Source organism: Mauremys mutica, chromosome 10 (assembly GCF_020497125.1).
Source record: "Mauremys mutica isolate MM-2020 ecotype Southern chromosome 10, ASM2049712v1, whole genome shotgun sequence".
NCBI classification, from domain to species: Eukaryota; Metazoa; Chordata; order Testudines; family Geoemydidae; genus Mauremys; species Mauremys mutica.
In genome coordinates this window covers 17,929,672-17,953,397 of record NC_059081.1, presented here as the reverse complement: position 1 = coordinate 17,953,397, position 23,726 = coordinate 17,929,672, and the positions used below count along the sequence as shown (strand labels likewise).

Below are 23,726 nucleotides of genomic sequence, written 5' to 3'. Positions count from 1 at the left end.
ACTAGGTAATCTGCTTTGATCCATTTGCTATCACTTATAACATCACTTAAAATCCATCCTGCTGTAGTTAAACTTATTTTATGTTTTAATCTAAACCAGTGAGCTTTGACCAGAGTGGCCATTGTTCTCTTCCCATTGACAGAGAGGCAGACCAGGTATTAACCCATATAATGGCCAGATCTGACCAGGGCAGGACGGTACTTGGGTCCCAGGCTAGGAAGCTAGTGGTTAGAGAGCCTGCGTGTGACTGCAGCTGGGTGTGTCCCTACCTGTATGAATCCTAGTGAAAGTGCAGGGTGGAGGGCTTTGCAGCTTGTCACAGCGGTGCAATGTGAGAGGGATCCCAGGCTGGTGGGTCAGGGGCTCAGTGGTACCCCAGTTCCAGGTGGCACCCTGGGGGGAACCTGTCACACTTGGGTCTCTCCCATTCCCCCAAAATAGTGCCTTCACTGCAGGCCTCTGGGGAAATTCTGGTGTGGATCTCTCTTAAGTTCTTCTTTTGAAGCTGGTCCATCATGTATAAGTTATGAATGACTATGAATTGCCACGCTATATATCACAGTGAATAGTCCCTGGACCAGGGAAAGCGTGAGAATGACTCTAGTCTGTTGATTAAGGCAGGGGTATGCGGAGGTCTGCCAGGGGATACATCAACTCATTTAGATATTTGCCTAGTTTTATAACAGGCTACATAAAAGCACTAACAAAATCAGTACGAACTAAAATATCATGTAGACAATGACTTGTTTATACTCCTCTATATACTATACACTAAAATATAAGTACAGTAGTTATATTCCAATTTATTTTATAATTCTATGGTAAAAATGAGAAAGTAAGCAATTTTTCAGTAATAGTGTGCTATTACTGAAAAATAGCAGGTAGAGGGGAAAATGTACCCTACGTAAGTGCTGTAACCACTAGGCTAAAAGTTAAAGGACATCACCACTCCTCCATTCTGGATCGATCTGGTCGACCTGAAATTCATCAAAAAAAATTCCAATTTTTTTTTTAAAATTCATTTTGGGTCAAAGAGAAATTCCTCCTCCACCCTTTATTTTTCTGAATTGCAAATGGACCAAAAAAAACCAAACACAGTTAATTGCTCAACACTAGCATTATACAAAATCCTTCAGGAGAACAAAATGCAGTGATTTCTGTTAGGAATAAAGTTTAAAAAGGACATGATACTAGAGACTACTACACCTGGAGGGGTTATGCCTTTTTTTTCCCCTAAAAGAAAGTTAGCTACACTTTGCAGGTACCATGACAATGTGAATTGGTTTAAAAATATGGGAAAGGCATAGTACAAAAGTTCACACTAAGATTTCTTAACGTAGTAGGTCCTTGCGCCTGGAAAATGGGAGGGGAAGGGAAAAATCAGTTAAAGTTCTATCACAAAATTGGCATCTGAAAGACTTTTACTCACCTCTAAACATGGACTTTAGGTAGTTATCCTCTCAAATATGAATCTGGTCCCCTGCGAGCTCTGGAATAATCCATAAGGGCTTCTGACCATCATTCCTTGGAACGTGTTGCTTATTTGGTCTACTCGAGAGTATGGTCTATTAGACACCACTTCTACTGTGATAAGTCTAAGCCCAGTGGGACACCTGTTCCTAATACAACACCCTAAGTTTTACAATAATACTCACAAAAAAGCAATGTCATGATCTAATTTTCCATGCCATAAAATGTACTAATAGGCATAGAGTAAAATGTTGAAGTGTGCTTAGGTGACACACGAGTCTAAGTCACTTAGGTACAGATGCTCAAATGGTATTTATTCACAACAAAATGAATGGGAGTTAGGCACCTAAATACCTTTGAGCATCTGGGCCTTAGGCACTTTTGAACATTGCACCACCAGCTGCAAAAGCAGTCAAGATCCCAAACCTCTGGATGTTCACACATTGTCATGAAGGTAAGAGATGGGTATCCTCCCCATTTGTCGACATTTTAAGCTGTACTGCAAGTGATTTTGTTCCCGAGTCAATCTGTACATTAATCCCTAGAACATGTAGTGTCTGAGGTACTGCCACTTAACTGAACAATTTCAATAGCCAATTATATTTTCAGATTTATTGTATAGTGTCCAAAGACAAATAAGTGCAAGCAACAAAACTATAATGTGTTTCACAGCCATTTTGACATGTGTTTACAACGCAGCTATGATCCTTTGCTGATTCAGAGCAAAACAAGTTGTTGCTTTAAAATAATCCTTTCCTTATTACATCACCACACACATTAAAATCATACTGTTTGCATATTTGACAGAATCGGTTTACAGCATACTTTTATTACCAAATCAAGAGGAACACAGATGCATGCTGTACACTATGTGTCATGAAGATCTAGCGATAAGCATCAATAAGTTGCTTAAGTAATCATGATTTACATATAGTTTTGGCCCAGCTGTCTCACATTTAAGGTATTTCTTTACTGTAGCTATGAGTATGCTTCCCAGCATGAGTAGACAGACACATTAGCTCTGCTTGAGCTAGTGCACTTAAAAAAGCAGTGTGGCCACAATGGCTTGAGTTAGCTGGCCAAATATGTACCCAGGGAGACAGGACTGATTGTATTTTGGCAGCTAGCCTGAGGCACCATGGCCCCACTGCTATTTTTAGCACACTAGCTGAAGCAGAGCTAATGCATGTCTATACTGCAGTTGGAAGCATGCTTTCTTCCAAGGCAGGAGGACATAAAAGCTCAAAAATTGTAAATGATAAATTTAAGGCTATTTGATTTTTAGGCTTAATACCCTGTTACAGCCAAAACTATCCATTTCAGCAGTTCAGAGAAAAAGATACCCGATGCATGTAATCCAGGGCTTTTTTCAGGCAAATACTGCATGTTAAGAGTTTAGCACACGATTGAATTTTCTCTAGATAGTTTGAGCAAAATGTAACAGCATTTTAAAATCAGCCATTGGAATTCAGTGAAAAAGTCACCAAAAATATCCAGAATTTAAGATTATATATGATAATAAATACAACTATGTAATGTTTACACTTCAAATAGACTGCCTAACACAACCTTAGGAGGACTAGTTTAGGAACTGAAAAGCAGCACATACTGCACTATAATTTCAACATGAAGTATTTGTACGAAGCCCAGTGAAGTGTCCATTGGGAAACAAGCTAATGCAAAAATGTCCAAATCTTTGGACACGGGAGATTTTTAGACAGTTGGAGAAATGTCTAATAACTTATATAGCTGTCCCAAATATCAGAAATAAAGGTTGATGCAGGCATCGCTCTGAGAGGCTGGTTTGACTCCTTAAGGAAAAGTTATTCTTGATCACTAATTACAACAGTATTACCTCTCCCTCTCCTTGTCCACAGTGTTTATTTCCATGGAGATAGAGAAATAGTGTTCCACTTGTGAAGACATACAGGATAACTAAAAGCTAGCGACATCAGAAGAATGTTGTATCAGCTGAAAAAGCACCAGCAAGTCGAAAATCCTCTTTTGTGATTACACTGTACATACGCTGAGGCAGTGGTTTAGAGTAAGGTGCAGGTCGAGGTACAGTTATGCGTAAAATGAGCTCCCGGCCTGCAGGCAGTGGGAAATCTGCAACCGCTCCTAAGTTCAGTCTCCGTTCATCTGATGAACCTGACTTCTTCAGTTCTTCATCAAGCGAAGCCATTGTGGCAACCTTAAACAGAATCAGAAGCTTTGCTTAAGGGCAGGTTATTCTTAACACCAACATCAGAAATTATTTTGAAAGAGAAAAACAAAATGTGGTAAATTACACACCAAAAGGCTACATGTAAAACACTAAGGAATAGCACGGCACACACACAGATGTAAGAACCTTATACATGCAGCTGATAAAGCTAGTCCATCTTTCACTTTAACTTTTGACACCATAGGAGACAAGAAATATGAATAGGAAAAATGCTTAATTTTTCAGTTAGAGTTCACAGTACTTCCCTTATTATCCAGACATGTCCGAGTGGGGCTACAAAAGTCTAAAGACAGTATCCCCTCGCAGTATTAGTGCCACTACACAGCCCACGTCCTAGAGTGCACTAAAATCATTGCCCTGTTCTGCATTTCCAGACTCAATAGGCATGTCTGCACAGCAAAAAAAACCTGCGGCTGGCCGTGCTAACCAACTTGGGCTCAGAGTTTTTCATTGCTATCTAAACTTCTGGTCTCAGGCTGGAGCCCAAGCTCTGGGACCGTGCTGGGGGGCAGGGTTTTCTACTATGTAGACATACCCAATGAGAAAACTCTGCAATATATCATATTTTTACTGTCCAAGAAGTGGGGTTACTGTAGTCTACCATGGCAGGGCAAATGAGCTACAGTACACCTAGCGCTATTTTATGTTGCTGATCCCAACCAGTGAACAAAGTAATGTTTATGTTTAGTACAATGGCAATAGCCACAAGATTTCCAACAGACAAAAACAGGATGCACTGTGAAAAGCCTCTACTTCATAAAGAATTAACTTCTCATATTTAAACTTCATTAGATGAGATGTTTAGTGTTTTTACAAACTGTTTTTTCACATCTTGTTAAGTTTCAAAAATCTGTGGATGAGAAGTCAGTTTGAAAGTGGAGAGAGAGAATTTTTATGCTTAATATATGTGATATCAACAAATCATATGAAGCTGTTATACTATATCTACTCAAAAGCCATTCTCTCTGCCCTTACATGAAGCTAGGAAGATAAGCAGGAAACAAGGGACAAAAGCTAATTACCTCATCAGAAGATTCAGTCATCTTGAGAAGGGATGAGAAGAGAACCAATGATGAAAGATAGAAACAAACGCAAGTCAGATAACTTGAAGGTTAGACAGAGATTTTAAGAGTGTTTTAAAGACACCATATACTGAATTCCAGAGTGTTTCTGTCAGGAGACCTATTGTGACAAACATATACTTTGAGAACACAACAGATGTAACACACATTGTTACACAATTTATACACAGGAGGCCAGGGTCAGAACTTAGTAAATAATAAGTCTGTCAATCAGGTTCTATTTACCCAACAAGTAGCTGCTGAAACAATTTTCGGAAATGAAACTTGCTATTTAATAGCAAGCTAAATTTTTGTCCCATCAATAACAATAATGTTTCAACTAGTAATGCCCCCCATAGGGAGATAGAACTGGAAGATAGCTTGGATTATTTCTGCCTGAAAGAAGTCAAAGCCTTTAATTTACGTATATCTTCAGCATTAAAACTTTAACAAACATTAGAAACTTCTGCTGAAGTTTTGGAACTACTAAATGCTGCACTTAATCAGAAGTCTACCAGCAAGGCAAAGGGCAAAGCATACAATATTACAGCATATATGTATGCTTTGTAGCCTTATTGCATTTTGCAACATTATACATCGGTGGGTCTTTCTCAAAGAAAAAAATTGTAAATAGAAGAAAGAAGCCTTTGATAAAAGTGGGGGAAAAAAACCCACAGGATGGGGTAGTGTTACATTTGTTATATCCGCAGCAGAATTCAGTTGCATAGGGAAAATTAGATACAACAAAGTTAAAATCCTTTTAGCAAATCTCAGCATTTTAACTGATAAAAATAAATCTCTACTTTAAGTTAGTAAGAGCCCATTTCTATAATCCCAGTTCACTGGATAAGAAATCTTTCAATTATTACAATAACGTATTTGAGAACAAAAACAGAACATCTGTTACACCACTCTGACTTGGGGAAAAAAGTTAAAATTGCCACAGCTTACAAGATCAGTACGTGGCTGGCAACACAAGAGTTGCTGAATGCTTGGTTGTACTGCTAAAGAAGAATCAAAACAAACCTTTATTCTTAAGAACATTGATTAACAGGAAGAGACAGGTTTACATTTGAGAATTCCAGGATTGCACCTGTGAATACAATCTGCTTCTAACTGGAGTTACTCCTACTGAATCTGAATACTATTTTCTAATGTGTACCATTGCATTCAAAAAAATTGAGAGAAGAGGTTTAGAAGGCACTTTAGTGTCGAAGATTAGTAGGAAGTTTAGTTTCTGTTTGATATGAAATTAGTTTATGCCCAGCAAGAAAACAACTAGTACACACTGGAAAAAGTTTGATACAAGGAGGCCAATAGGGCTATCCAGGTGGTAAACACTGCAGTTTCACCACCTGTCTGAGTCAGTAAAAATGCTGACAATGAAAAAAATATAAAGTAGGAACAGGCTATGGATATCAACGTGCAACTGCCCCTTTCAGCACACTGCAAATATAATTGGTCACGGGTCAGAAGCAGGTTCATTAGTCTCAATACAAATATTTAATGCTGTTTTATAGTTTAAAAAGAAGCGACACCCTTGATTGCAATGATGCACAATTTCCACATTAATGATATGGCAAAATTCTATATGCTCTTGAATTTTGTGAAAGTGTTCTGCCAAGAGAACTCACTATCGCTAGGGTACAGTTGTACCAATGCAACAGCCACAACTGTCCTCAGAATACTGAATAAGATCAAGTTTCGGCCATCCTATTTTAAAAACCAGTGCCATGTTAGCAAACGAAGGGGAGCAACTAGAATGAGTTAGAACTAAATGGTTACCCCCCACACACACCCCAAACAAAAAGAGAGACTGCAGAGGGAGACCAGGGAATGGGCCAAACTACTGAGTATTTTATCTTCTTATAAATCACAAGGGCAAGATCAAATAGTCGAAGATACTGGGCTAGATTTTTTGAACTGTTGTTTTTTGTGCCCACATATTGCAGAGCATATTATTGCAGGCTCAAAGTGCAAGTCTACTCTGAAAGTTACTACTAAAACATCGTAGCAGCTTACCGATCAGATCTCCCTGCATGTACTGAGTCATATCCACTTCTTCTATTGACTAAAATACACTTGTACCGCTTTTTTTCTGATAAGCCCTGCAAAGCCAACACAGCTACAGGAGAGAGAGTGGGGCTCTTCATTCTTGTGCATCATCAACATAATTGTTTACTAAGCAAAGTCTCAATCAGAAATACTTGTGCCAATCCACTGAGGCAACAGAACTGCAGAAAAGTCACAAAGCAGATTTTGTCCTGCAAAACCTTTACCACCAGTGATAAAGTAAAAAACCCATTTTAACTCAGAACCCAGAAGAGTTTGCAGGGCTGGAAGTAAAAAATCTTTATTTATAAACTGAGCACATTTGATCTGGAAAGCTAGATACAAATGTAGAATCACACAATGGCATTGTTAGTCATATTTCAAAGTGAGCTTCACTTTAAAATCACTTAGATGGCTGTCTACCTAGCCGCATCCACAGTCTTATAATATCCCATGGCTTTTGTTCTCCTTTCTTCATGTAGTTAAAGTTCTACTATTGCCAAAATTGTTTTCACAAGGAAAAAAAAACAGGCATGCATATTTATAAAAAAATGCATGCCTATTTACAGATAGAAGAAATCAGCATCAAATGGAGAGTTGTTGCCTCATACTGTCTAAATTAAAGGTATCAGCGAATCAATTGAAAAATTTCAGCTTACCCTCTGGGCATTCAGAAATAACTTGTGGATGATACTACCAGCAGGTCCTCTTCCTGCACCAATGACTGATACTTCTGGCTGCTCCAGAAGACAATTTACAAACCTGGCAGTACAAAATAAGGAAAGGAAAGGAAAGGAAAGGTGAGCATCCAAGCTCTTAACTGTATCAGTTCTTAATTATTTTCACGACATCTTCAACACTCTTCCCTGTAAGAACTACTAAAGCTCCCCATCTAGCTTGAGTATAAAAACAGTTCCAGCTCGAAGAGCACTATTAGGAAAACATGCATTCAAAATTAAATCTGAACCTCCAGTTTAGAAACTTACTATTTTTCCAGTATTACACATGACATTACATTACCAGGATTTTTTCCAAGTCTTAACTCTTGGATCCCTCATCTCTGGTATACACATCTGTCCCTCTACTTCTTTCACTCCATCCCAGCAGGGACTGCAACTCTTATCTCCATTCCTAATCCCCCCCAGGGCTGGAAAAGGCAACCCCTCCTATGCTTACTCACCTCCTGTGCTGCTGACTCAGCTTCTAACTGCCTCATATTAGAGTTTATTGGCTCTTAACCACCCCCTGGCCAATGTGTCCAATCTTCCCCCTGCTGGCTCCTAATTCAGGGAGGAATCAAGAATCTGCAGTTGGGGGAAGCGAGCACATTAAGAACACAGGACGGAAATTAGGAGAATTTCTAGCAGGTAGGGTTGGTCCTAATCAAGAATGGCTCCTCCAAAAGAGTCCCAACACCAAGAGTGAAGAAACCCCTCTCATCCTTGCACAGCAACCACCTTAGCCCTAAGAATTTAGCCTATTCCAATATTCAACTTTTTAACATTCACATGTTTAGCCAGACTAAGGAATAAACAGTCACACTGTTTCTGTGTGGTGGTGAACAGAAAAAAAAATCATGGGATAACTGGTTCCTATTCACTAGTTTTCTTATAGTGCCTCAATACAGCACTTCATATTAGTATGGAAAATAATGGGAGAAATGGTTCTTTTGGATACTTCATTCTACATCGTGCACAGGACAGTAATAAATAAATAAAATACCTGGTTCTTATATAACATTTCTCATCAGTAGGTCTCAAACAACATAGGGAGTTCAACTTGTGCATGTGAAAGTGCACAAGACAGGTAAGAGGGACACTAAATACTCTTATCACATTTACATAAAAAGTCAACTGTATTAAAATAAGTCCACATCGCACACTATTTTCAAAGAGATGGACAGATTACATTACATTGCATTTGGCATCCTCAATGCGTAGGACAGGAACCTTCTAGAAATGTTTCCACCTACAAAGAGTTATAAACGTCTTTCTTTGAAGTGTCTCTCTCATGTGTTGTGGTTTCTGGGCGATCTGCATTATATCATTACTACTCCACATCAGCAATTGTCTAAGCTGTGGAACCTAAAAAAAATATATGGAGAAGCACCAAAGAGAGTAAACTAAAAGTATCAGTCACCTTTCCAGATCTTCTTTTTCCTCCTCCTGATCACATTTCTCTATCCCAAATTTTGCTTTCAATGACCTTGCCCTGGCAATGATAGCTTCTGCACTCATAATCTGAGCAATAATTTCCTGTATAAGGGTGAGGTTTTTTTGAAGGGGGTGGGGGAGAGAAAGGAGGAGGAGGGGAAAAAAAACAACAGCATTTTAAACACACTATAGACAGTACTGAGATCTGCAAAGTTTTTATCCCTGGCTAACATGATGGGCTTACTTCCAATTTTTTGTCCTCTGGGTTTGGAAATCTTAAAACTTTACTGGAATGAGATATTATCTGTTTAATAATCTTCTTAACTGAAGCGATATCTTCCAGCGTTTCTAAAAAACAACACAATTTTAGTCATAGTATCATCACTGCTCTTGAAAACATTTTAATTATTTATTATATGTTATTTACCTTCTTCCTTTACCTTTAGTACAGCTGCATGGATGACACAAGGCAAAAGATGCCTTGCAAGGTCAGCTGGTTTCTGAACTGCAAGATAGTGAAGCACCTATAGCATGTCAAAAAATTAATATATTAATGACAAAATTCATTTAAACAAAAATAAGATTAACTATGACTGATGAGCACCAATGCTTTAATTTCAAAAACGGAACATTAAGCTGCACTTCACCCACTACAACATTAATGAAATAGATACAAGAATCATTAGTCTCAAATGTATGCTATGATGTTAGTCCTCATGATAAAAGCTCTGTAACAAAGCTCCAGAAAATAGTCTGCAGGGATATGGGATTTAAGTCTCTCATCTGTAATTTGCGATTCTAACTCCATTACAACAGTAAGCAAAGAAACTGCAAATAATGAAAGTTTAAATTCAGTGCTTTGTTTCATTTATTAGAAATGCAAATAAGTCTCTAAGCAATACAACTTACCAAGTTACAGTTGGACATGTTTTCAAAAGGCAACTGCATTATTTATTCAAATTTCAGAAAGTCATTCTAAGAACAGTTATACTGGCAAAAAAGCAGTCCATTGTATTCAAGTTAGCATTCTGACTAATGCTAGGGGATTCAAGTAACACAGTTTAATAATTGGAACAAACAAAATATAGTGCAATTACAAGTTACTGGTTAAATCTTTCATAATAGACCATTACATGTTTACTAGGAATCACAGAACAGACTATCACAACACAGAGCTTTTTACCTTCTCGGCCTCTCTGGTATCATCAAACAGTCGCCTCTGCCTCCGGGCTGGAACTGGCTTTGCTGTTTCCCACGCTTCTACCCACATGTTGCTAGGAATCTTCATTCGGGCACTCAGTTCACCCTTAAGTACTCTGTTCCCCTCTTCATCAACCACTTCCTCTTCAATGTAATCTCGAGGAGAGTACCACCTCACAAAATCCTCCAGGCAACAACCAGGGTTAGCTGCCTAGAATGGAAGAAAAATGATAAGATAAAATATATTTATTACATTTTTAATAGAATTTCTCTATATACAATCTGGTTAACTGGGCAATGTGGTTTCATGGACTGAACTGAGGGCTAGGAGCCAGGAATTCCTGAGTTCTAATCACAAACCACCAACTCACTGTGTCAGCACTAGAAAAGGGGCACGAGAAAAGCACTGAACATTCACATTATTAAATGGTACACAGCAATGGAAAGACAACACAATGAAAAAATGCATCCTCTTACTTATATAAATCAGTACAGGTTTACCAGTTATTTCAAGCAAGCTCAAAATTAGGCGTTTGCCTTGTCAATGCTGCAAAAGAGGTTTAACACATGCAATTCCAATTAGCATGAGAAAAGGAGATTTACAACAAATTCTTGTGACTTGGTAAGAAAACTGGAAATGGAATATAAAAATTACGCTGTCATCACTCAGTGCCTGAAAAAGTCATAGGCTGTATTAAAATACTTTCTAAACTAAGGTTTGTATTGGTTACTGAAACAGGTGGCAAACACTTGTTTTAATGCCAATAAAAGTGCCGATGCCTACTTGCCAACCAACTTCATTTTTTGTACCAAATCATTAAATGAGAGCAGCCTATTAACTTTTATTTTGCAAATCAAACACTCCCAATAAGTTATAAAGCCTCATTTAACAATGGCACAATCCGTTTCTGCGCCTATATTGTCACCAGAAGGCATGGTTGTCCACACAGTATACCTTGCCATATTCAATATGACCCCACCTTCCTTTAAGTCATATTTTACATTGCTACTTTAGGTTTTCAAAACAGCTTGTGCTAGAAAAGTTATGAAGTGTTGCATCTCTAAGCAGTGTGGTACACATACCTACTTTTAGGGGTTTTTTATTAACAGATTTTAATTATAAGTTTTAGAAGAATTATAAACTGTGAATTTTTATATGTACCCTGAAATTTTAATTTAGGAAAAGAATAGCAAAGTTTAAAACAGACAGCAAGGGAAGAAAACAGCTGTCAGGAGATCCTTCAGATTAGTCATCTTGACCAACTATCTGAGCTTGCTCATCTCAAAATAGTCCCAGAGAACTCTACAAGCAGCATATACCTTAAAAGACTCCATATCTGAGAGTAAGCAAGCACTTTGCATGCGTGCCCGAAGGTGAGCTCCTTCTGCTGATGTTCCCAGTTTAGCCAATACCTCAGACTGTTCTTCCAGCAGATCTTCCGTCATGGGTGCTGGTTCCTGTAATGTTGAAAAAACAAAGGGCTAGATTCACAAAAGGACTTAGGCTGTGTCTACAATTACAGTGCTGCTGCAGCTGTAGAACTGGAACGCTTCAGTGCAGAAACTTATTACAGTGATGAGAGGGGTTCTCCTGTCACTGAGGTAATTCACCTCCCTGACGGCAAGTAGCTAGGTCACTGGAAGTGTTCTTCCACAGACCTAAGCACAGTGTACACCAGGGGTTAGATCGGCTTCACTACATCTCTCAGAGGTGTAGATTTTTCATACTCCTGAGAGATGCAGCTATGCCAATGTAACTTTTCAGTGTATAGCAGCTGATTCACGAAAGAAATGGTTACTCATCCTGTGCAATAACTGTAGTTCCTCGAGATGTGTCCCCCTATGAATGCTCCACTCTTAATGTGCATGCACCCCAGGCACACTTGATCAGAGATTTTAATTAAGTGTCCATTTGGCCTGCACAGGTGCCAATGGTATCCTGGTACCCCATACCAAGGCTATATCAGGCTGTGTGTGTGAACCACCCCCTCAGTTCCTGCTGCACTGCTGTGTCTCAGGAGAAACTCCAAAGCAGAATGTTAAATTTACACTTTTACTACAGAACATTTGCGCTTCTGACATATTGTGAGTTGGTGCTCTGGGTACAGTTCCCCACACACTTCAGTTGAAAAGCAGCTGGCAATCTAGAACAGCATTTTTCAAACTTCAGGTCACAACACAGAACTGGGTCACGGAACGTCAGGCACTGGGTTGCTCTGGTCAGCACCGCCGACCAGGACATAAGAAGTCCCGTCGGCGGTGGTGCCCAGCTACGGCAGGCTAGTGCCTACCTGTTTCGGCATTGCGCTGTGCCCCGGAAGCGGACAGCAGCGGGTCCAGTTTCTACGCAGGGGGACCACGGGGCACCACGTGCTGCCCACGCCCCAAGCACCAGCTCCACACTCCCGGCCAATGGGAACTGGGGCAGTGGGCCACTGACTGCAGGTGAAAGTCGTGCACCTCCACCTAGGAGCCGGATCTGCTGCTGGCCGCTTACGGGGCGCCCGCGGTCCACGGTGCCAGGACAAGCAGGAAGCCTGCCTCTGCACCCCAGCTGCGCCGCTGACCGGGAGCCACCGGAGGTAAGTCTGCACCCCAATCCCTTGCCCCAGCCCTGAGCCCCCCCCCCAAACCTGGGACCCCTTCCTGAACCCCAAACCCCTCATCCCTGGTCCCACCCCAGAGCCTGCACCTCCAGCCCAGAGCCCTGACCCCCTCCCGCACCCCAACCCTCTGCCCCAGCCCTGAGCCCCTCCCACAACCCAAACCCCTAATCCCCAGCTCCTGCTGGATTGCGGGAATCAACAATTTTCTTCTACTGGGTCCCCAGAAAAGAAGTTTGAAAACCACTGGATTTAGAAGATGCCCATGGAAAATGGGATTGAGAAACCTGCATCATGTGATGCTGTAGCTGCCTCATGAGGCACTGTAAACCCTTCCCAAAGCACTCTGTGGCCAGTTGCACAGTGGGATAGCTACCACAGTGCACTGCTCTCTGTGTCGTTGCAAGAGCTGCTAGTGTGGACATACAACAGCAGTTTTAATTAAAGCGCTTTAATAAAGTGGTATAACATTTGGTGAAAAAACTTGCAAGTATAGATATAGCCTAAGTCTCCCCACCCACTTACTGGCTCCCAGTCCCAGTCTCATATCTATCCCATTTCACAGTCCCAGTTTCCCTCTCCTTACCCGTCAGGCTCCACACTCAGTAACTCCTCCACCTCCTTGTCCCAATCTACTTCCCCCACAGGTCTGCCTCTTGTCCCTTCTGCACTGAAATCAATCCGTTTACTTCTCCACATTGCCTGGGGCAGAACAACATTGAGACCAAAGGGAAGACAGGCCCCCTCCTCTCAGTTCAGATACTTGGACCTGGACATAACACATTCCACAGCTCAGAGCTGCAATTGCAAGGAAAATCTTGCTCAGTCCCAGGCTAGAGTATGCCCAGTGTGGACAGAGTCTTTAGGGAATTTAGCTGCTAAAATCTATATGTCTCTACTGAGCATGTGCAAATTGTGATTCTTTCAAAGGCTTGTAAATTGGCCAAATTTGGTCAGATTGTCTTTGGGACAGCAAGAGGCACATTCCTGACACAAAGTCTACCCCCTGCCAAATTTCAAGTCTCTGTTTCAAAGCATGGCGGTGCTAGACTGTTCAAAGAGAAACGTTGCCAGAATTTTTTTAACATGGCCAAAATAATGTATTTTCCTAGCTTCATTCTTAGAAACAGCTGAACCATCTTGGCTGAAGTTTTCCAATAAATTCAGCATGGAGCAGAAATCTGGCATGTAAAATTTTACCTCTAATGGTTAAAGTTGGCAAAAGTGTTAAGCAACAGAAAACAGGGTCTTAAAATGGGAAGTGCTACCAAACCTACCTATAAGTGGTTATAAAAGCAAATTGCTAAAAATCATACTATAAACACCACTAAGCTACTACTTTCTAACCTGTGTTACTGGAATGTAGAGAAGTTCTCCGGGATGCAGCAAAGTCAGTTTTCCATGTGGATGTAGACGACCTTCTGGTTTTAAGTTTGCAGATTCTTTATTTCCTTCTTTTGTTCCTCCTTTCTTTCCATTTTCTTGTCCATTTCCTTTCAGTTCTTCTGTGTCACTAAGGCATTCAAAAAATTCTTCTTCACTGTCACTCCATGATTCCCAAGATTTCCCAACCTCTCCTCTTTCCTTTTCAGTCTCCTTTTGATAATCTCCACCTGAACGGTCTACTGCTTTCCCAGTATCACCAGAAGAACCACTAGGGGAACGATCAGATGTATATGGTTTTTTCCCCTCATCCCTTGCTTTCTTTCTTTCGATGCAACAGTTTAACATCTACAAAGATAAAAACATTAACAATTAATTTCTAATGCATAAATAACTGTTCACTAATATATTTACATAATGGCAGCAGTGCCATTATACCACACAGTGAAACTTATTAAAAACAGCCTAGACAGGCTCTCAGTTCTAAAAGACAGCAGTATAATATGTAAGAATTTGCACTGATGCAAAGATTTTATCAGCAGTTAGGAGAGGTTACAATTACCACAAGCTGCACTGAAATTGGAAAACTAACTGTGTTTGGGAAAAATCACATGGTAATGATTATCAGAGTTAACATTATCCACATAGTGACTCTAGAACATATCGATAAATGTTTTAAATAAAATAAATAATTGGAGATATACCAATCTCCTAGAACTGGAAGGGACCTTGAAAGGTCATCAAGTCCAGCCCCCTGCCTTCACTAGCAGGACCAATTTTTGCCCCAGATCCCTAAGTGGCCCCCTCAAGGATTGAACTCAACCCTGGGTTTAGCAGGCCAATGCTCAAACCACTGAGCTATCCCTCCCCTTCTTGATTATTCCTATGAGGAAAGAAAAATTAAGAAACAAATTATTCTTAATTTGTGATATTTACCTGAAGTTTCTGATGCAGTAGACAGCATCTCAGATCTGGAGACCCATTAGCTAACCTGCAAAATGTTAAATTTACAGTTTTACCACAGACCACTTGCACTTATGCCACTAGTACGTATTGTATATAGAGTTGGTGCTCTGGGTACAGTTCCCAAAAGACAAACATCCATATCATAAAAACTACCACTGCAGCTACCCTGTTAGACTATGGTTTCAGCAGACAGGCCAAGGACTGAACAGGGCATAGAAAATAAACTACTCCTTTCACCTCTACAGGTTGTTCCTTCAGGTCAGGGATGAGGAAAATTGGGAGACTGTCCCAGGAATGCTTGGACTGTCTCTGCCCATGCTGTACCCATCCTGGGATTAAAAGGATATCAATTTCAGGGCTACCAATCCAGCATCTTTTACAAGAAGTAGACAGACTTTAATATTTTAAAAGGCAAAATTATAATGGAAGGGTAACTAAAAAGTCCCATTTTACTCACTGATGCCACCTTTCACAAAAGAGGATGACTAGGTCAAACAAACAACTAAGCCAGGTCTTTTGAAAATTTATTTTATTTTTGTTATTTGTTAATGTGTAGGCGCTGCATACTGATCACTTCTCTTTCTGTTTGCAGGCCAAAGTCCTGCTAAGATAGACACAGGGCAGGGGCTTCAGCAAAAAAGTAACTAGGTGCCCAAAAGGGGAGATGGGCATGAACATCTCTGCTAACAACCAGGAACCTGAAGCAGGTGCCCCCCATTCTGCCATTCTTCTGATGAGAGAAAAGGAAGGGGGGGTTTTACCCTTACTTTCCCCAGATGCATTGGTTTTAATGTAGAGATTGGGGGTGGGGGCCGAGAAATGTTGGTGCAAATATTCCTTTCTAAATTCTCCTGAATCTCTCCCCAATCAAAAATGGGTGAGAAGCAGGGAGTACTAATTCAAATAATATACATCTAAAATCATTTTTGTAAGTCTGAAAAGCAAAGTATATTTTAAAGTCATAACTAGTTATCCTATCTGTCACAACCTATGGACATTTTCAGTCAAATTCCAATGGAACTCTTACTCTGGAATTAGGTAATTTTTCTCCCATCTGCGACGCATTTCCACTACAAATTCTTGCCAGAGGTGTGCCACTCCTTTTACCCCTCCATGGTAGAAGTTGATCATACAAAGACATAAAGCCAGTTTGTAGGTCAGACTATCTGAAGGAGCTGATTTGAACTGACTGTAAAGATTCTACATGAGAAAAATAAAAAAATAAAAATAAAAAAAAAATCCAGAAAATGACTGTTTTTCAAACTTTTGATTTCACTAAAACACAATCATTATCTGGGTGTGTCAACATGAGAGCAAAACTAAAGTCTGCAAAAGTATTAGCCATCAATGATAAGGGACACAGGTGAATGAAGACAGTTTCTGTAGAACCTCTACTAAAAACTATTCTTCCAGTCATTCTCTAGTGGTAGTAGGACAGAGTTGCAGTAAACTGAGAGAAAAGAAAGGATAAGTAGCAACACCTGCTGGTCAAACAAGAATGTAGCTGGTTTTAAGGTTGTCTATTTTAAAGAACATATTTAAAACAAACTAATGTGGACAAAAGGTGTTCCAGCTGGGAAACATTTTTTTAAAGAAATATGCAACAGAAAAGAATAGCTATATACTGTAGTCAAGCTCCCTGAATTTACCCCTGCACATAGATAAACTAACATTCTGCAAGCATCCTGTGACAAACTTTTTCCAGATATTAAGAAATCACTCAGATTTGAGATATTTCTCTTATGAATTTCAATTAAACTTACATATTCTTCACTCTCCGGAGGAGGATTGTTTCTTGAAGTACTAGGCCTGGCTTCAGATCCATCTGTTAGTTTGTCAGCAGCATCAGGGAATAAAAACTTTGGGGGAGGGGGGAGAAATAGACCATGTCAGTTTTTAACACTTTCCCCACTTTTTCGCTGCACACCTATTTTTTCTTGGTATAGTTATGCTAATATGCTGTGATCAACTTCTTGAGTTGGAACACTGTTATTCAAACAGTGAAGGTTATTTATTCTGCCTTGATACACTTGAAATGGATATTTTCTTGAAATGGATGAGAATATTCCACTACAGTTATTGTGGCTTGTCAAATCTCAGACAAATAGGTATAGCTGTCGGTCAATAAAAAAAGGTAGTCTCCAGAAAAAGCAACTCTACTTGATAGTGGGATCACTGTTTGATTACTCTAGTTATGGATAGGACAGACTCTTCCAACCTAATGCCATTATGTCATAACTAATCACTCACAGTAAACTCATACATTTTTTAAATTTTATAAGCCACAAACATGAAACAAAAGACCTGCATACAATGTACACATGCACACAATATGATGCATGGACAGTTTGCTTACCAACATAATAGTATTGAGGACTTCATTATTTAATGGTGAGTCATCTACACCTCTGTGTTTGCGAATTTTTTTCTTTGCACTGTGAACCATATTTGTGACAGACAATTTATGGATTGGGACTGGTGCTGGCTCTGTGAGCTTTGACAAAGCATGGGTTATATCAGCAACCTCTATAAAATAAGAAATTGTTATAAAATAAGTTCAGAGTTCTATTCCATCATCTCAATTTATTTAGGATTTACAATTCTAACCAACCTGTTAACCTATGCTCTATAATTCTGAATCTATGTCCCACATTTGAAATTAACTGTTTTTAGCCACACAGCTGTAGGGGAGAGTCTGATTACGAAGCAGCCACCAGATCCCTTCCCTCTTTTAGAGATTGAAGATAGCAGCACAGTCAATCCAGTCCTAATGGCTATCACCTATTGCCTAATTCAGAACAATGATTACAGTGCCCAAGTCAACAGAGAAATTAGACAGACTGTCCTACCCTCAAAATAAGATATTAAAATAGAAGTGAGCTAGTTGGATGAGAACAAAGGAAGTGAAAAATAGATTTAAAAAGAGCCCAGGAAGATGATGTAGGTCAGCGGTCCCCAATGCGGTGCCTGCGGGTGCCATGGTGCCTGCGGGGCCATCTAAATGCGCCCGCATCCTGGCCGGCGGTGACAAGCAACGTCATAGAGAGGTGTCGCCGCCGAAATGCCACCGCACCCGCCAGACGAAAAGGTTGGGGACCACTGATGTAGGTGAAAACCCACTGATTATCCAAGATCAAGTGGTACATTTGATTGATGGATAAAGGAAAGGTAAAGAGGGACTAAAGGAAACACCACTTCCTTGATGAAAAACAAAATACAAGAAAGGACTTTGGTTCCCATATCCTGTAAGTATATGTCTACACTGCTATGTAAGCCCAGAGTTCCAACTCAGGCTCAAGCCTAACTCTCCTTCCATCTGCACACACATCATGCTAACCCAGGGCTTGGTCCAAGCCTGAGTCAAGGCACAATACACAGTTCAAGCCCCATTGCTTTGCAGCATAGACACAGCCCCATTGAACTTGTGCTCTAGAAGTCCACTAGAAGAATTCCACAATTCAGTGATGAGCTGCCAAAATCTTAACAACCGGTTCCCTCCTCACCCCACAAGGGGGTTGTGGCCTGCCCCCCCAAGGACCACTGCCCCATCCAATCCCCACGTTCCTTGACGACACCCCCCCCCAAGGACCCCTGCCCCATCCACCCCCCTTCCCTGTCCCCTGACTGCCCCATTGCCACCCCATCCAACCCCTTCTCATTCCTGATGGCCCCCCGGGACCCCTGGCCCATCCAACCACCCCTTCTCCCTGTCCGCTGACTGCCCCCTCGCCACCCCATCCAACCCCTTCTCATTCCTGACTGCTCCCCCGGGACCCTTGCCCCCATTCAACCCCCCTATTCCCCTCTCTCTGACCGCCCCAACTCGCACGGGACAACCAGTTCTAAAAGGGCTTCTAAATTTTAACAACCGGTTCCCGCGAACCGGCTCCAGCTCACCACTGCCACAATCCCATAGGTCGACTTTCTTTGTCCTCTGGACAGTCAAGTCTGGTGCACACTCAACTTTTCCCACACTGCATCAAAAACAAAACACTAGAGTGACCACATTTTGGGAGGGTGCTAGGAAGTCTGGGCTGTGGGTGGCTGGACTCGGGCCTGCAAAATGCAGTGTAGACACAATTCCTAACCTGGGGTTACAAATAAGTTTAGATACTCAAACCCTAGCTCAGGGATTGGCAAACTACGGCCCGCAGGCCACATCCAGCCTGCCAGCCAATTTAATCCATCCCTCAAGGTCTCGCTGGGGGAGCAGGGTCTGGGGCTTGCCCCGTTCCCATGCTCCAGCCGGGGAGCGGGGTCAGGGGCTGCTCCGCGCATACATGCCATGGCTCCCCGAAGCAGTGGCATGTCTACGCGTAGGGGGAGACAGGGGCTCTATGCGCTGACCCTGCCCGCCCCAACTGCCACCTCCACAGCTCCCATTGGCTGGGAACTGTGGCCAATGGGAGCTGCAGGGTGGCACCTGCAGACAGGCCAGTGCACAGAGCCTGGCGTAGCCATGCCTCCGCATAGGAGCCAGAGGGGGGGACATGACGCTGCTTCTGGGAGCTGCTTGAGGTAAGCGCCACCCGGAGCCTGCATACTTCACCCCGTCCTCCCAGCCTGGAGCATCCTCCTGCACCCCAAACTCCTCAGCCCCAGCCCCACCACAGAGCCTGCACCCCAGCCGGAGGCCCCCCCCCCACACCCTCCAACCCCTGGCCCCAGCCCAGAGCCCCCCACCATGAACTCCTTATTTCTGGCCCCACCCCAGAGCCCGCACCCCCAGCCAGAATCCTCACCCCCTCCGGCACCCCAACCCCCATTCTGTGAGCATTCATGGCCCGCCATACAATTTCCATACGCAGATGTGGCCCTCAGGCCAAAAAGTTTGGCCACCCCACTCTAGCTTAACAAACCCAGTGTCTGTTAACTCATGTTCTACTAAACCTAGGCTTACGCTACAGAGTAGACATATTCTAAGAGACAAGCAAAGTCTGGGGTGTGGGAAAAAAAGTGTTAGCATTTGCCTGTAATACTCCCTGCCAAGAGAATCTGAAGGTTCTGTAAAATAATTTATCTAGCTGATGTCATGAACACACAAGATAGTAGAGATGGGAAAATGATCCAATTAAAAAAAGCAATACTTACAAATTATGACATTGAAAAATTAAGAACAAAGATTTCTACCTTTTCCATCTTCTTCAAATGTAGATCTTCCAAGAATCTCATCAGTCGATTCCTTCCGACGACAAAGTTTGAAGAATTCAGTAAGAAAGTCACCTACAAAGAAAATAATTTTCTGAATATTTAGTCAGTGAAGATCCTGTAACAATAAATTAACCACAGCATAAGTCCTTTTCTACCATAGCAGGAGTCCTTGGAGGAGAGGGAAAGAAGTGGTAATTATTTTGACTTTTAATTTGAGAAATGTACCTACTATCATCTCTAGGCCATGTTTTACACATTTGTGGATCAAAACTACAAATTAAAGCTTAAACAAGAGTTAATCAAGGCCAACTAGAAAGCTAACACCAACCCTTTCAAGAAGAAATCCAATACCCAGTTAATCCACCTCCTCACGCTTTGTAGCATGCAAGTTCAATAAACTCTGGGGCTGTTGGCTCAACAGGGAAAATGATAAAGGTTACACACAATATATTACTTTACAGAACAAAATCAGCACATGAACATTAGACAGAAACTAGACAAGTCTGTGGAGCACAGATCTAATAAAACTGCACGTCAGAAATTTTGATTTTCTAAGAATTAAGGGCTTGAAGTCCATTCAGACCCTAAGAGAAATCAGGAGAGGTTGTGCTCAGAATTAAGGAAACTTCTATTCAGCCCTAAACTTCATCTTCTTGATGTCTAGAATGGAAAAAAGTTAAAGATGTCTTACCTAATAAACACTGCGGATTATCTGCTTTTCTGACTCTCACAGACCACTGTGGGGCTTGAATGGGATCCAAGTCACTAAAAAAAAAAAAGTGCTTCATTTTGTCAATACCAGTATTAGGGGGCAGTTACTTGCACCACAAGTAATCAAATGTTCTTAGGAATTGCAAGGTAAGATCTAAAGTATATAAACAAAGAAGTCAGCCAAGCTAGGTTATGGAAGTCATAATATAGGTTGCATTTTCACATCATAATTATTGCTACTGGGAAGAACCAGACATCAAACAGAACAACATGAGTTAAGTGAGAAAAATTAACAACAGATGGAAGTCTGAAAAACAAGGATCCTGTTTTCATGCATGTGTCTAAAAAAGTCAGGGAAGAGAAATACAAAAAAATAAGTACTGTTTAAAGCTAAACAGAATATATTTTGGTATTTAACATTTGTCTTTAAAGAAGATTTAATTGTCCATGTATATTTTCCTCTTCAGTTTCCAAAACTCAGAACCAAACACCACAAATGTGTTAATACAATTACTTAAAGAGTTAGTATTCTTTTCTAAGACAGGTCAGTGCACACTGCTGACCATGCTTGCTAGATGGACTAGAAAGCAGAGGTGACATCCCATTCTTCAGCAAAGATAGCTGTAGGTTTAAGGAACAACTTTTGCTTCCCAGGTTCACTATGAGGCATCTTCCCTCATGTTAAGGCTAGACCAGCACCCCACTTAAATAAATTAATAAAAGAGAGGCAAATGGAAACTAGGAAGAGAATTAATGCACAGACAGGACCACATGTACTATCTATACGGAGATCAGTATGTAATGGCCCTTTCCCAATGCACTCACAGGTTAAAACTGTTAAGAAAACAATTATCAGAGGGGTAGCCGTGTTAGTCTGGTTCTGTAGAAGCAGCAAAGAATCCTGTGGCACCTTATAGACTAACAGACGTTTTGCAGCATGAGCTTTCGTGGGTGAATACCCACTTCGTATTCACCCACGAAAGCTCATGCTGCAAAAGTCTGTTAGTCGAAGAAAACAATTGGTTCTGAAATACAGACATCATAACAGCTGAGTTATACATTCATCAAAGCATTAAAATTAAAAATGTTAGACCTTTAAAGTCTAGGTGACACTAGAAAGATACAAGCTGTTAATGGATGAAAAAAATCTCAACATTTATTAATTTGTATATTTACAAATACACATACTTACGAATAAACATCATTGTCCACAATGATACCTTCTGTTAGATGAGGCCATGTAGCTGCTAAATGGAGCTCACTGAAACAGCAAAAACTTGGTATAAATTATGCTAGACTGATTTCTAAAAGCTTAGGAAGAGATTTTCAAAGAAGTCATAAATGACAGTTAATCTCCCCTAGCTCCCACTGAAATTCAATGGAAGTTAGGAAGCTAACTGCCATTTATGCCTTCCAAAATCTCCCCCTTTGTGGCCTAGCACAATAAACCACTGAATAAGATCCATGAGATTACTATTGTGTGTGTGTGTATAAAAACACATAGTATTCTGATGTCAGAATTTTATTACTGCATTTTTGTTAAATTTGATTTCGTCTTTTTTTGACTTAAATTTTTATTTTTTATGTTTTAACACGAGGGATGATGATGTAAAATTGATAATTAGTTGATTTCTCAAAGGAGTAGAAAATATTTTTAACTCAGACAAGTTGATATGTTTCCACCGACTATACTTTTTTTTATTTCTATTCTATTGAAATGTCTACTGTGCCCATCATCCAGTATCTGACTGCCTTCTAGTAGTGCACTAAACAATGTGACTAACATCCATCATATATGGTTCTTTCCCCAATTCCTCTCCCTACAGGGAAGGGAGAAGCGGAGGGAATTTTTCCATTTTGTTTTGATTTTTAATTTTACGTATGTATGTTAAGTGTCCAACTTCACAGGGAGGGGCAATAGGGAACAGGTTGAGAATGGGTGCATATGTTGGTGGAAGAAATTAGGAGAACAGTGGATGGACGTTTCCTCTTCAACAGAAACCTACAACATGCCCTAAGAAGGGCCGCAGTTAAGGAAGAGACATGGAGATCCCCCAGGAGAACTCAAATTAGCACCTCAGAACTCCCAGTCAACAGGCTCGTGATCCAAACTCGAGGCACTGGAAAACAAGCATAATTTCAACTAGTTCCTGGCAAGTTGTGGCACTCATGATCCAGGGCCACTATAGATACAGGTTTGGCTGCACTGTTAGAACTAATCCTGGTTCTTACAGAACACACAATGGCTACCCTAATAGTCTGCATAGTTACTACACTCTTTGGTATTATGATTTGCAAATTGCTTTGGCATACCTAGAACATTAAACATGCTAAAAGACAAATTCTGTTTAGACTGGGTGAATTTAAAAACACAAAAACTTGGATCTAAAAAAAAAAAAAATCCTACAGGCATTTAATATAAACCATATATACGCAGCCATTTATATCACTTGTTTATGGATCAAGGAAACTCATCTTCTACAAATGCTTTTGTTCTTTAGATAACATAAAGTCAGTTTTGAAGATGGTTTGCTCAACTTATTTTTTTTAAAACATTAAGAGGTCTAAATCTGACACTTTGCATATGGGCACAGCATCTGTAGCTTTGGTACATTTTAGCATTATGATTTGAGTGATAAATACAAAGTTGAAAAAGTTTATAATCTATTATGTTGCATCAAGTACATCAAGTATCCATGTGTCAAAAAATATCTGTCACGAAACTTGGAAATGAAAATAAATGCACTAT

General features: G+C 40.7%; 1 protein-coding gene across 4 annotated transcripts in view; it reads right to left on the bottom strand.

Annotated features, from left to right (window-relative positions):
* Positions 1-2,067: 2,067 nt before the first annotated feature.
* Positions 2,068-23,726, bottom strand: part of RAB3GAP1 (RAB3 GTPase activating protein catalytic subunit 1) — a 41,687-nt gene continuing 20,028 nt past the window's right edge. Inside the window, exons 10-25 of one of the 4 annotated variants that reach the window (XM_045032183.1) lie at positions 22,170-22,238; positions 20,958-21,031; positions 20,246-20,338; positions 17,472-17,641; positions 16,879-16,974; positions 16,143-16,315; positions 15,086-15,140; positions 14,114-14,497; positions 11,484-11,621; positions 10,147-10,374; positions 9,391-9,487; positions 9,208-9,311; positions 8,950-9,065; positions 7,470-7,572; positions 4,720-4,740; positions 2,068-3,664 (exon numbers count right to left, since the gene is read on the bottom strand). In XM_045032183.1, coding sequence (XP_044888118.1) covers positions 3,422-3,664; positions 4,720-4,740; positions 7,470-7,572; positions 8,950-9,065; positions 9,208-9,311; positions 9,391-9,487; positions 10,147-10,374; positions 11,484-11,621; positions 14,114-14,497; positions 15,086-15,140; positions 16,143-16,315; positions 16,879-16,974; positions 17,472-17,641; positions 20,246-20,338; positions 20,958-21,031; positions 22,170-22,238 — 2,164 coding nt within the window. In that variant the 3' untranslated portion in view covers positions 2,068-3,421. Of the gene's footprint in view, positions 3,665-4,719; positions 4,741-7,469; positions 7,573-7,990; positions 8,115-8,949; positions 9,066-9,207; positions 9,312-9,390; positions 9,488-10,146; positions 10,375-11,483; positions 11,622-14,113; positions 14,498-15,085; positions 15,141-16,142; positions 16,316-16,878; positions 16,975-17,471; positions 17,642-20,245; positions 20,339-20,957; positions 21,032-22,169; positions 22,239-23,726 lie in introns of those variants that run through there. The other 3 variants (XM_045032184.1, XR_006582615.1, XR_006582616.1) reach the window with 3 other exon arrangements.